The following is a 14,518-nucleotide window of genomic DNA, read 5'->3' as shown; positions in this document are numbered from 1 at the left end:
TTCTCAGGGTCTGGTAAAATGGAATATCACCTTCCAGAATAACATATGTACTTATTTGAGAATTTGCTGCTATGTATGCAGTGACAGAGTGCAGAGCTCTCTATTTGCTATAGTTATGCACTGATGATAAATTACAAGTGAATTTATTTTTGTACAAGTGAACAATCCCAAATGTAAATGTTTATTAGAACTTCTGTTAGCCACAATCTAAGGCATTAGTTAACTTGCTATTATTGTAGTACAAATGGCAGGTGGCTTCTATTTTACTTTTTATAGACTTGCTCTAAACATATATTCATGCTAGCTACATTTTCATTTTAATATTTTATCCTAGATTTTCTGCTGGTCTGGTAACCAGAAACATTTCAATAAGTGAACAGATGGAGTAGGAGTTATGCTAAGACTTTTCAGCATAGGGAAAACTTAGAAGTCTAGAGTTCTGTGCTTCTTGAGGCATGGAAACAGCAAGTTCAAGAGGGAACAGACAGTGTACCAGGAGTTCCTAGGACATCTGAGTATTTCTGCACACGTTGATGGCTGAAACATTATGAAGAAGAATTCTTCAAAAGATAGAAAACAGCAAAAGAAAGGACCATGCTTCTAATAGTTTTGTGTATCTATGAATGAATATAGAAGGAGGTTCCTTGCCATATCTGAACTCTCAGGCCAGCCTTTCCTCACCACCTAGAATGCACTGGGACTAGCAGAAAAGCATCTGCTGGTTCAGAGGTTCCCCTTTGTCCTAAGGAAGCACCAAATTTTGCCTTAGAATGGCACTCTCAGATCAGTAGGGTAGTAGATACCTTCAAGAGGACCAGGATGACTGGGCTTGAACAACATAAATCAGCCACAATTTTTTTCTGGCAGAACCTTTCATGAGATTTAGGAAATGTTCTGAGTGATACCACTTCAAGAAAAGCTTACCTTCCTAAACAGCATTGCTGCCTTAAATTATTTTCTCATGTAAAAACATGGCTTATTGCAATCATCAGCTGTTAATAGTGTATTTTTAAATGTGAAACTTCTAGTATTGTTTGCCACTAAAATGTCCCTTTGAGACCACTTTCATTTTTTTTCCTAAGTGTCACACACATTCTGTTGTACAATCCAAGTAATGAACAGTATAGTATTTTTTAACTTCACTTACAATCTGGAATAATGAGAGAAGTTAAAAAAAAAATAATATAACCTTTGTACTCACCCCAGCCTTTGGTTTAGCTCCAGAGTTGGCTACTGAAGAGGGAGATGCTAGTTCAGGAGCATGGATATTAGAAGACAAGTTAGTCTGTGACTGATTTACTGAAGCAACATCCGCTCCACTTTCAGAACCAGATTCAACGTCCTGTAGAAAAATTTTGCAAGTCTCTTTAGTAAATGTGAAATAAAATCATATTTCTGCTAAATAATGAAAATATTTAGGCAAGCTCACTTAAATACATATGCTTGCTGTATTTTTCAGTGTGGTGATTAGTTGCTGTTCTGAAATTATAAATCACTACTAACATCAAAGCTAAATGGTAGAATGCAAGGTAAGAAAAATCAGTTAAGGGATATGGAAGTTTGGCATTTTTCTCTGATATTCAGTATTTCCTGTGTGCTCCCACCTTCTGTCTCTGCAGCACTGCGGGCTAGTGAACATCTGTAAGCCATTACTCGGATGAAATGACTTCACCCTCCAGCAGTTTATACAATTCAGAGGTACAGCTCCTCAGTTTTCTTGAATCACCAGACACTTATCAGCCAAATACCATTTCTGGTTAAAATGCCCTTACTTTTAATGACACTGATTACATTCCTCTTTCTGAGAATAAAAAGAAGATATACAGTATATTTTATTGTTGAGGAAGTAAAAATTTAGCACATGCTTGATTTACTGCATAGGGTGGGGGCAAGGGATTATACTGTTTGCAGATAAATTGTGACACTGGCTTAGTGTAGAACCAGCCATATGCTGTCACGATTATTAGATGAGGTGCAGCCTGTATGAATACAGCTACACAGGATGCAAAGAAAATCTCCCGAACCCTTAATCCCAGAAAACTCCTTGCAGACAAAGCCTCAGTTTCCTTATGCCAGGTTCCTAGAATAGGTGAAATATGGGGCAGAGTCATCTCAGGGGTTCTGCTCCTCATCTGAAAAGATACAGCATCCTTTGATTTGTTAGTTCCAGGTAAGTCTCTGGTCTGCCAAGCCAAAGCTGCCAATTTAGACAGACACCTATATGCCATGTACATGAGTGTATGGTGTTCTGAAAAGCATTAGAAATTAGGGACAAAGCTGGACTCTTGGAAAGACCATGTATTGGAGTCAGATATTTCCTGCCAAGCCCTGGGAAATGCAGCAGAGCCATGGAGCAGCCTCTGGAGCAGCCAGTTTAGCTACAGCTGCTCTCAAAAGTTTCTAGTTAGCAGAGCTATGCTGCCACAGTGCACAACCATGATCTCTGCTGCATCACCCAGGTTTTTACATCATATTTAAATGATTTCTTACTATAAAATAAATATGAGCCTGGCTCAATACCAATATATCTTGAAAAACAGATCTTCTGGTCCACAACAATCAAAGGTTCAAAACTTCCTAGGAAATCACTGTCCACAGATAGCATATATTCCATGTTTGATGCAAGCTGTCTTTCTGCAGAGTTGCTTTGCAGCATGGGAACCGGCACCACCTCTGATTGTCAGGCAGAGTTACTCATACACATTGCCTCTGCTCCCTTGATTGCTGTAAGAAATTAGCTAAAGTGCTGGCATGGATTGGTGAGATAGAGAGAACAGATGCCAACACTGTATTTCAGGTTTCCTGCATCATCAGTGTGTTTAAGGAGATATGTGAGAACATTGATATTCAGTGGGAAAATGTTTAACCATGGAAAGCGAAATTATGTGATTTCCTCTAAAAATGACACATTATATAATTTTCAGCTGATCAAACCCAGTGAAATACAGCTTTTCTCACCTACAGACCACTCACTTAGCAATAATGAAACCCTGCTTTCCAAGGAAAAACTTGCAATTTAAAAGAAAATATCACTAACAAAAAAAAAAAAAAAAGATATAAATGCTAGTCTAGAGATCTTGGGGCAGTGTTTCTCAGGTTTCTTGAACTGAAAAACAGCTGCAGCACATGTGGGTGAAATTAACAAGAAGCCTGCACAAGAGTACCTTGGATCAGCCATTTCATGTTCAGAGTTACATGTGTAAACATTTTACAGAAAAAAAGAGAATGCATCAGTCATGTTTGTGAGCTGTCCCTCTTGAATTATTCTCAGCAAAGAATGATCCTTTTAAGTGAATAAAAAACCCCCTACATTAAATAATTCAAGTTCTGCCCAGAATATTACTTTGAATGACTAAGAGCTTTTTTTCCTTCCCCTAACAGAAAAACAAGACCTGTAGCTCAGACTTACTTTCAGTTCTATGTGATGTCAAATGACACATACTCATGTTCCGAGACTGGTGTGACCCTGAGCCTGTGCTGACTCTCCACTTACAGTAGGTGATAATTAGAGAGCCAGACATTTTCTGACTCTTGTTGATCTCCTTTTGTTTTATCTGGGAGTTCTGAAGCTCTAATTTATGAGAGGATGCCAAAAGGAAATAATGGATGGCCATATTATTGCCTTCAAGACATGTACATACACACACACACAAAATACAAGTCAAATTTTTCACAAAAAGAGCTTTAGTTCTAAACTAAGGAGCTGAAAAATGTGGACTGAAAGAAAAAGGTGAAGCAAAAAAAGACTCTATTTTACAATAATAATAAAAATACTTGATTACAGGTATATGCCTCCGTTTGTATGTCGGGGTGCTGGATGGGGAAGAGCCTGCACTGAGAGCATTTTCAATATCCTGGTCAAGCTGGTCCAGTTTCATAATTAACAGCACCATTGAATCCAGTCGTGAACGATCCCGATCTTCTGTTATTTCCTGTGGAACAGAAAATACAACTGTTAAATATGAAATGGTACTAGCTGGAAAGAACAACCTTAAATTATGAAAGCTCTGTTTCTTTATTTACCAGGAAAGCACACTAAATAATGAGCAGAAATAATTTTTTAAAAAAAATAATGCTTTTTAAAACCATCTTACTGAGTATTGATGGAATGTACTTCTGAAAAAATATTTTATGTTAATTTTTGATATACATACATTATAGCAATTAAATTTTTTAACAGCACATTTGTTTGGAATAAATGCATCATTACCTGGATACACATACTTTCAAAACAGCTATGGATTCTAAACACTTCTTAACATATTAACCCCAAATTAATTGACTTGATTGTACAAGCACAAATGATGATTCATCTGTGATGGAAACAGGGAACAAATTCCAAGAGGCCATTTTCCAGCTGAGGATAACCCCAACTTCTTTTCTGTGTGGAACTCACTGGTGTAACTATGTTCTTTTGATTTGTTGCAGAGATTTCTGTCTTGGTTGGAAATTCTTGATACACATGAGGCACATCAGGGTAATAGTGAACACAGCATCAGACACCCTCTGACTGGAAAGAGAGCTGGATGAGATAAACACCTAGTTAATGTAGCTAATTTCCCTATATTCTATAGAAAAAGAGGCAGAGCAGATCCTCAAAAGTGAAACTCAAAGCAAGATCTTCAAATAGATGGACTAAATAATGCTCTGGAGGAGTTCCTCCCTTTCCCTTTTATATAGAGACTTAACACAAAAGTTATATAACTAGCCTGCCTCAGAATTCAGGACTGTGAAAACCCCTACTAGTTCCTGTATGGATTTTCATAATTTGAATTTAGAAAATATGAAGTTTCATTAACTTGAGATAGTATTTTTTAAATCCTTCTCAAGAAATGGACCCAAAGTTGTTACAATTTCATCGTTGTGCCCAAGAAGTAGGCAATATGTGTGTCCAAATTAGCCTTTTATTTTATAGTCACTAAACTGTTTTTTTCTTGGTAAAATTCAATTACCAAGATTTCTGTAGATTGCTTCAAAGGCATTGCAAAACATGCATTATATTATTCGTACTAGAATTAAAGGATATGTATAGATCAAATAGTCATATAAACCACAGTCTACATGTCCTTTAGGTGAAGACAGCTGTGATGGCTATGAAACCAAATCTTAGAAAAGTAGAAATACAAATCTGTCACTCCATAGCAGAGCTATAAACAATGTACAATGCTAAGGGTTTCTAAAAACCCTGCTGAAGTTGCAGGATCCTCTTATGACTTTGAACTGAGTTTAGAGTGATGGTGAGAGAATATCACATCAAAATACCTCAGAAATCATCAAAATGGGCTAAATTTCACCTTCTTCCAAACTGAAAATGCAATATCCCAAATGATTCATTGCTACTGTGTGGATCTTCATTTTAACTGATGTGAAATTGATACCTAAGGCCTACAAATGTCAGAACAGTTATTTCATGTAATCTGCATGCGTACAGAAAGCCCAGTGGAGCAGCTGAGTGTCTGCTAACAGAGTAGACATGATTTCCTTTGTGACAAGGGCAATGTTCTCTATGGTGAGCATGACTGTCGCCAGTTCACACATCCAGAGGATGCCAGTGCTGTTACTAAACTAACTTCCTACACAGTCCCCTCACTGTGTCTTTATTTCTATTGGTTTTGCTGAGAAATACACCACTGTAAAGGCTAATCAACCTAATATTGACCCTGGACTTAGAAATTCACTGTCACGCCACAACAAAGGAAGTGGCGGTGGCTGGGTGGGGGTTTTAAGTTTGTTGGTTTTGTGGTTGGTTTTGGTTTTGTTTTTTTCTCAGGCTAGAGAGATAAGAGGTATTTCACTCAAAGAAAAAAAAAATCTGGCATTTTCCCCTAGCAAATTGTTTGATTCATCCTACCAAAATAGTATACACTTCTTTGCCTGCAGCAAATTGAGAGTGCTGGAGAAGAATCTGCTGAAATGAAGCGGTGGTAAAATATTGCTCAAAGCCTGATACCCAGGCTTGACATAATGTGCTGGCCTTGCAGGGAAACACTGCTTTCAGAAAACAATAATATTATCATTGCGGAATTTAGCTATTCTGTTTAGAAGTCCTAACTTTGTGGTTCTGGCTGATGTTCACATCAACATAAGAAATTTACCATTTTTACTATACTTTCTGCTTTTACAACTTACTAAACACCTCTTTTGCTGGGGCACTATCAATTTGTTTATATGCAAGTCTAAGCATCATACAAAACAACTAACACATTAAAAAAAAGGCTAATCCTGAGTTAGAAATTCATCACAACACATAGAACAAGTATTATTATAAGATTAATTTATGTTTAGAGAGTTTTAGCCTTGATAGTCTCCAATGAATTTCCAAGAGCTTTATAACCTTCCTATCTTTTTTGTATCTCCCTTTTGTGTATATTCTGGGATTTTATTACTGATGTATGATATGATCAATTGCCAGCAAGGTATTAGCAATTAATTTGTTTTCTTTTGAAAACACAGTATTTCCTTTGCTTCCAGTTTTTTCAAATTATTTCCCACTGGTAGTTATGGACCTTCCAAATTAGAATGCAAAAAATATAAATTACATTTATAGAATTATACAGAAATCCTGCCTTAACCATTATGAACTCAAAACTTGGTCATTAGAAGATGTCTGATCAAAGAGAGCCCTTACAACCTTAATTTCTGCCTTAAGACATTTGCATAGGGCAATTCAGGCATGCAGGAAAAATATAAACAGTAGGTCAAACTCGATATGTTATTTGTCTGGAGATTTTATTTTTAACATGCCTCCACACAAGAAGGAAATAGTTTAGGTCATGAACTGGAAAAAACAATATTTCTTTTAATCTGTATCCTCACTGGTGTGATAAAGAAGCTAATTAAATTTGAATATATCCATATGTTTAGAACAGAAAACATTGTAACTCTTCCTAGAATGAAGGATGCTTGAATTATTTGAATTATTGCCTGAATTATAAAACCCCAAATGTTTTTACAAGGAGGAAAAAAGTCTACAAGTCCTGTTGCTATCATCAGTAAACAATGTTGATAGAATGAAAATATTTTTGAGAACATGCCTGCAAATGAGATTTAGCCAGTTTTTTTAGCTTTTGTGAATTTGGAGCTCATATCATTATTGACAAGAACAACACTACATTTTCCCACTATGTACTCCCATGTCTTCAAGTGCTTGTGTGTCTTTTTACTACCAAGTTGCAACGTGTGAGAAGACCTGGGAATTTCTGAATATAATATTCTATATATATGTTATAATTGTTATTTTGAGCACTTGATGAATAAAAACCCCTGTATGAAGCCAGCATTAATCAGAATATTTCTAGAAAGAAGTTACCCCCTCCTTTTTATTTATGGTTTCAAGAATTTCATACCCATACTAGCAATACATTACAATTACTTGAACCAACTCAAACAGAAGAAACCAATTAAAGGGTATGACCCTAAATTTGGATTTAATATATCCATTCTGTTTTATCCAGGCATGGGAAAATGGAGCTGGATGTATTTCACTTCCTTGCTGTCTTAAACCCTGTATTTCTCCAAGTGTGTTGCCTTTCCCCTCTGGCCACTGTTTTACATCACACACACACATAGTCCCCACTGCAGTCCCTTTTCCCACATACCTCTTTTGGTTAACCAGAGCTGAAGCAAAGGACACCTTTTGAAAAGGGTGTAGACTGTTAAAATAGGTGCAAAACCTATTTTAATTTTCATAGCAAAAATTTTGTACAGAAAAAAGTTGGTACTCAAAAACTAAGTTTGTGTTCTCTCATGTTACCTTCAAGGGGACTGAGTCACTCCCTCCTTCCCTGGAGGTTCTCCCTTTGAAAGCATCTGCTGATTCCCAGACTGAGCAGACCCTCCCTCTGCCAATGCAGTCCTCTGTGGTTAAGGAGGGGAGAGAACATCCCACTCTAAACATTCCCCTTCTAGGGCCATCAGGGCACCAGCTCCTCCCTGACACTCTTGTGTCAAGATGTTCATAATCGCTTTGAAAAGGAAAACTTGGATTTTAGAGGAAACATTTTAACACAATTGACAAGGCGATCTGGAGTACGCACAAAAGAAAGAGATCATTTATGGAAAGAGCTGGCTGAGTTTTGCCTGGTATTCTTGATCTGCAGCCAGCTGGACTGAGTTAAAATCTCATATTAATGCTATATATTTCAGATGGCATTAAATTACTCATTCTTGTCTTTTCTTGCTAGAAAAATTCTTTTTGAAAAAAGATAATTTTATTATATATCATTAATTTAATACTATAAAGGTTTTCATGGGAAGAAACAATTGAAGAATGCAAAATTAGCAGTTTTGAATTTAGTCTGATTTTTTACTAGCAGATATGCAAATAAGTTGTAATTTTCATCCTTCTACATTGTGAACTGTAGAGTTCACAAATGTTGAACAATACCGAAGAATTTTACCTTTCTCTAAATTTTATGCTGTACTGTATCATATATCTGCCCATGACAGGGGATTTGGAACTAGAGGATCTTAAAGATCCCTTCCAACACAAGCCACTCTATGATTCTGTGATTAGAGTCCTATTCATTACAGAGGGATTGCAGGCAGAAAACATTAAAACCCATGGTAAAACATTCTGCTCCTTTTTAACATGAGATACAAGCCTAGATACCAGAAAAATCACAGTAAGATTACTATTATAAATAATATTTGAACTAATAGATAGAACAGGCTGAAAATTGAACTAATAACATAGGCCTACACCTGTGTACACACCACACGTGAGGAGACATGCTCGTTTATTCCTGCAGCTCTTCATCTACACATTCACACTTGCTATTGAGAGAATAGCTTTTCTTCTTTAAAAGCTTATATTCTCATTTTCCTTACAGGAACTTTAGATCACTGATCATTATTTCCAAATATAAAGTGTTCAACAGCACTAGTACACATGTGCTTTTTCACTTCTGCTAAACACACAAATAAGTGTCTGTAAAAGTGAAGTCTTCAGAGGAACTTGATTTCTGTGTAAGGTCCTAATTTTGATTTTCACTACTGTATCCACAGAAAAAAAGTAAAAAACCCGATCACATTAGAAAAGCAATCTCTGAATAATATGCTGTCTCAACAAAACCAACGCCTTTTCTACTTCTAGGCAAAAAATATGTCTCCTTCTGTAGAGCAGAGTGTTTGCAGGGATAGTGCTGCACTCTTGGAAAAAGAATAAAATATGCTGAAAAATGACAGAGATCAAAAAATCCAAATATACCCAACTGGTAAGTGATAGGAACAAGGAAATTTCAGCACTAGAATTGAGGTGCAGCATCTCAATTTGTCTTTTTCTAAGGTTTTTCAAACTCATGTGCTCTTCACAGATACTGTCTCCTGAACTTAACCCGATTTCCATTGCAAAAACTTGATATCTTTCACATACAAAGCCAATTTAGTCCAAACAAAAGCTTTTCTTTGTAGTAATTTCCTGCCTACAGCTGGTTTTTTTTTTTTTTGCTAGACACATACTCAATCCATAGACTATTTACTAATTTTAGGGGGTTTTTAGCATTCTAGTTTTCCATGTTTCATGTCAGCTGAGTAAACTGCCTAGCAGAGATGTTGTTTTAATAAAGAAATTCAGCAACTTGCTATTGATGAAATGGAAAATCACTCACAAACCTTGGTGCAAAACAATCTGAGGAATCATTGTTGCACAGCTGTGTTAACTCAGCAGGGATGGCGCAGCAGTCACTCCTGAAGTGGCTGTTCTTGAAACAGAGCAGCTCTGTATTAAAATAAGTCAATCAGGATCACTTTCCAGCTAATGCTCTATTAGCACAGGTAGCTATTAACGGGAAACATGCACTTCTCAGGCTGCCATTCCTGCACTAGAATGATACCAATTTCCCTGCAATATTAATGTAAATAAGTGGTGGCACTAGTTCCAGTAACTAAGAGAAGCAAAAACAAATGCAAAATTAACCAACTCAAAATGGTAAATCTTGTCCAATGTAGAAGATAATTATCTTATACTTTCACTATAATTTCATAAAGTATAAATGATGTATGAAATCCTGCTGTCTTTGGAGTTACACTTGATTACAGTAGCCAGTCTGATGACATCCAGCTCCCAGCAGGCAACCCTTAGCATCATACCAGGATTATGACTACAAAAATTTGCCAAAATCAAATTCCATAGAGAAACAGAGCACAATATAAATGTAATTTCTGTTCACTGGGTGGAAAGAAGTATCAGTAAACATAATGTAATTAATCATGCTCTTTCCAGCATAAACAAATTCAGTTACTTTTGAGCTTTGTTCGTCTTGATATTTTCTAAATTAGCATTGTAATTATTCTAAAATCACCTTTTATGACTATAATTTAATGATAATGACTTACAAACTAAGCAAAATATCATATCTTTACCTTTATTGAACCCTATTTCTGTTTGCTGTGAGTGGAAAGACTCCTTTGCAGAGAATATTTTAAAAGTAATCTGAACACTAATTATTAGACTGGAGAAATACTGTAATTAAATAGAAATGTGATGTGAATGTGAGTGATAGATAAGTGATGGTAAGGTACAATTTTTTTTATTATTGAAAAAGTACCTCAGATCTAGAAATTTTGCACAAAATCAGCAAGAAGATACTTCAGTGATCTTGTTTCTTTTCTATTATACTATAAATCTGAAACAAGGAAAAATAGAGACCATTCTATTAATCAGCAATTAAATCAGCATCAGTGACATGAAACTTAGCTTTGATACATGTATGTTGGCATGTGTTACACATACACCAATAAGTGAATGGTACCTACAGTTTATGTGTCTTTATAATTTAGTGCATTTCAAACATGGAAGTGAGGAATTGTTTTCAAATGGACAGCAAACCAAATAGTTTCTGTTTTGCACTGCACAGAGCACAGCACAAAAGGAGCAGAGGAAGAAGAACAAATACAAAGCCTAGTTTGTCCTCCAGTTTACCAGTGAAAACATAGAATCTAGGAAAGGCTTGGTATCTATGTAAACTCTATTACTGATACTCTAACCTGAAATACCTGAAGACAGAGCAAGACTAGTACTGAGCAGCCTCTTAAAACAATTCCAACTCTTTCCACAATTGCAATGGACTTTGAATCAGGCCTAATACAGACATGAGAATTAAAACAAATCTCTGCACATTTGAAATAAGTGAGAAATAGGAGTTCTTGTCCTAAATGGTTTTCATGCTACCCTAGTAAATGAAGAGTTTTGAGAATACAGGTTGCACTGTCAACTCTGTCTTTTTAGATAAGATATCTTTGCATTCGTATGATTGTGACATCAATAAATGAAAAAACAGCCTATTAAAATACATAACACAATGCCCTGCTAACCATACCTTAACAATCTGATTATTAAAAATACTCATACCTTAACAACAGGGTCCAATGTTATTAATGTGTGGGAGTGTGTGGGGGTGAGGTGAAGGGGAAGATTCACCACTGAGTGTTTCAAGTCCAGTTAACACATTACAGAAAATTTCCTTTATTCACTTTTCTTTGTCCTATAAAAATTTCATAAAAGATTCTTCATACAAGAGGAATGGGTTTAGCTGGTTACTTAACCAGAGAGATTGGTTGGCTCATTATTAGGAGCTGACTGAGAATTTTTATACATTTTATACAAAATGCAGGAAGATTTTGTCATAGCCTGCAACATATTGAAATCAGGCCAGTGCTTATGTAAGTTAATTAGCTATCTAAGTAGAAACAGAAAAGTCTGCATTTATCCTTCTGGCTTTAGTAATCTTGCTCAGGTTAGCATTTTACATGAGAGATTCACTACGTTTCTGTGCCAGACACAAACATTTTCCAATACATCTCATATCTAGAGGAGGCCATGAGAAGAAAAAAGGAATCAAGGAAAGTTGAGATATGGTGCATTCAACAGGAATCTTTTCCTCCCCGTACCCTGAAGCATGACTGGATTATGAACACCTCTGCAAAGAGGCAAAAAATAAAAAATGGAACTGCACAGTTGGTGGTAAAAAGAATAAAGAGGGGATAAGTTCTTGTATGGAAATCTAGAAGATATAGACAGGTATATACCAGCCATATTGAATCTCATGGAGTGGAAGCAGTCTTGTGTCTGAAAGGACACATAAGATCAAGGAAGAAAAAGTATCAAACCAGGTTCATAAGACCTACTTTAAATGTGCCACCAGTTATTCTGCTCTACTGCAGAAGGGACCTACTTTGTTCAGTGGGAAAAGTATCAAAACATGACATAAAAATCAAAATCTATAACACTCAGCACTCTCTCTTCTTCCAGGTGAGAAGCAGAAATTATTGTCTTAGATAGTTAAAATGCCTAAATGTATTAAATTAGGAGTTAAATTAAGAAAGAAGCCTAAAAACGTGAGTCTATGTGATGAAATGGGGGGTGTTCTATATATGGCAATATGAGATTATGATCCTATTGTCAAGATAGAAAAAATGTAAGACATAATTTGGGGTGATTGTCTTGTTTAATTCTTTGTTGTGCTGCAAAAGTTTCCCGCACTCCTGTGTAGAGAGACAATTGTTTCCATGCAGAGCTGTTTGGAAATCTTTCTATATATTTTGGTGCTACATCTGGTTAATTTAATCCAAAAACAATGCACTAACTGAAGATTTTTATAAATTCATGCAGGAGACTTAGGAGAATTGTTTAAAGAATTTCTCACTGTGGCAAATGTAGCAATTTATGATAAAGGTTGTTGCAAACTTGCAGAAGTTATAGCACAGTTGTGTTTTCCTTGTGCAGACATTTCATAACAGAGTAGCTGAGAATTTAAACTTTTCTCTAATAACTGAATTTGTTTAGAAACGGTGAACTTCGAAATAGCACTGTTTCTTTCAGAGGCAGAATATTTTCTGCCACCAAACCACCGTAACGGAATCTCAGAATGCTACTTAGCCTTGCATATGACTTGAGTGACACAATTGTTTTAGTTAGAATCAGAGAATCATTTTGGTTGGAAAAGACTAATAAGATCATTAAGTCCAGCTGTCAACCCAACCCCTTCAAGTCCACCACTAAACTGTGTCCCTAAGTGCCACATCTACACATCCTTTATATATTTCCAGGGATGGTGACACAAACACCTGAGTAAGCATACAGCGTATTGAAGGCAAAGACAAGAATCTGAGAAAAATACATTCTTTATCCATAAAGTACACGTGTTGCTAGAACTAAGAGGGATGAGAAAACAACAGGAAAAATAAACCCCAAACACAGAGGAGTGAGTGAGGGCTCTTGGATCCCCTAAGCTACTTCAGGCTATTCAGCTGATTCTCTGAGATACCAAATATCAGGCAAAGGCAACATTCACATAAGCAAGATATTATTCTGCAATTTTATCAGAATATTCAGAGTTTCATACTCTTAGGTTATAAGCACTCTGGGTGTATGAGATTACAGAGCTGTAAATTATTGTTATGAGGCATTAAAAATCAATCCCCTCTCTTATTGCCAGACAAACTCTAGTGGATGTTTGCTACTGTATAGTAAATCCTCTATAAAATCTTATAGTAGACAAAGACTAAAAACATCCTTTCCCCTTACATGATATTAATAACAATTTAATATTTCAAAAATGAGAGGTGATCAGAAAAAAAATCCTTAGCAACTTTGCACTTTGTTCTGTTTATAGCTGTACTACAAATTCAGTTTTAAAAAAATAGATATCTAAATTATTATCTGATACAAGTCATGGTTACATGGTTACTTTAATTTTCCCCAAATTCCTGGTTTTAAAAAAACTCCTGTTCTCTCATCTATTTGCCCAATCTATCACTCAGCTTTCCTTGTATCAGTACTGGTTTCCAGAAAGTTCCAGAAAGTGACTGGGGGTACAGCTGAACACAGTCCCTGGGAAAGGTGTAGTGCCTATCAGGTCTTCTGTGCAACCCCAAAATGTCAGTACTGGACAAGGAAGACTAAAAAAGGCAGGACAAAAAGCTGTACTGAATTTTATTTTTTCCTGCAAAAAGCTTGTAATTAAATGGTGAAGTGCAAAGTGATCACTTAACTGTAACCTTGTTTTTTGCTGGTGTGGTTAAGCTGATTTTACAGGTATTGTAGGGTCTTGACATCTTCTCAAATATTTTTCTTCAGTATACCAAAACAAAGAACTTAGGGAGTGTGTACATTAGTGACTTGCTGAGGGTCTGAAAGAGGGGTGTATTGTCAAAAGCAGCAGCAAACTGCTGTTCTCTGTCTCTTAATTCACCCATTTATTCTTTAGCTTTGCCGGCCTATGAAGCTGAAGAAATTCCAGAAATACTTTTTTATGTCAGAAGTTTGTAAGAGAACATGATAGCATGAGAAAAACCCTTGCTAATCTTGTATATTCAGAGGAAGAAATTTCAGTGCTTTGTTTTCTTGGGAAAGAGCTCGGGTTTTCCCATGTGAAAATTGGATTGTCTCAGTGACAATTACCTCCTGACTAAATTACTTCTGCACAGTGAGATTTAAACTAAGGTTACTTTTCTATCACAATTCACTGCACACTGATATTTATGAGAGCTGTAATTGGCTACTGAGGAAGTGGTAGCA

The 14,518-nt window shown here is 36.1% G+C and overlaps 1 protein-coding gene across 2 annotated transcripts in view; it reads right to left on the bottom strand.

The window, feature by feature from the left end:
* The window catches only part of DLC1 (DLC1 Rho GTPase activating protein), a 244,032-nt gene that overhangs the window by 155,996 nt on the left and 73,518 nt on the right, over positions 1–14,518 (bottom strand). For both annotated transcript variants that reach the window (XM_074541477.1, XM_014264885.3), the window contains exons 3-4: positions 3,783–3,932; positions 1,202–1,342 (exon numbers count right to left, since the gene is read on the bottom strand). In XM_074541477.1, coding sequence (XP_074397578.1) covers positions 1,202–1,342; positions 3,783–3,932 — 291 coding nt within the window. The remainder of the gene's footprint in view (positions 1–1,201; positions 1,343–3,782; positions 3,933–14,518) is intronic.

This window comes from Zonotrichia albicollis, chromosome 5, assembly GCF_047830755.1.
Source record: "Zonotrichia albicollis isolate bZonAlb1 chromosome 5, bZonAlb1.hap1, whole genome shotgun sequence".
NCBI classification, from domain to species: Eukaryota; Metazoa; Chordata; class Aves; order Passeriformes; family Passerellidae; genus Zonotrichia; species Zonotrichia albicollis.
The sequence above is the reverse complement of the archived record's forward strand: the minus strand, read 5'-3'. Positions and strand labels throughout refer to the sequence as shown.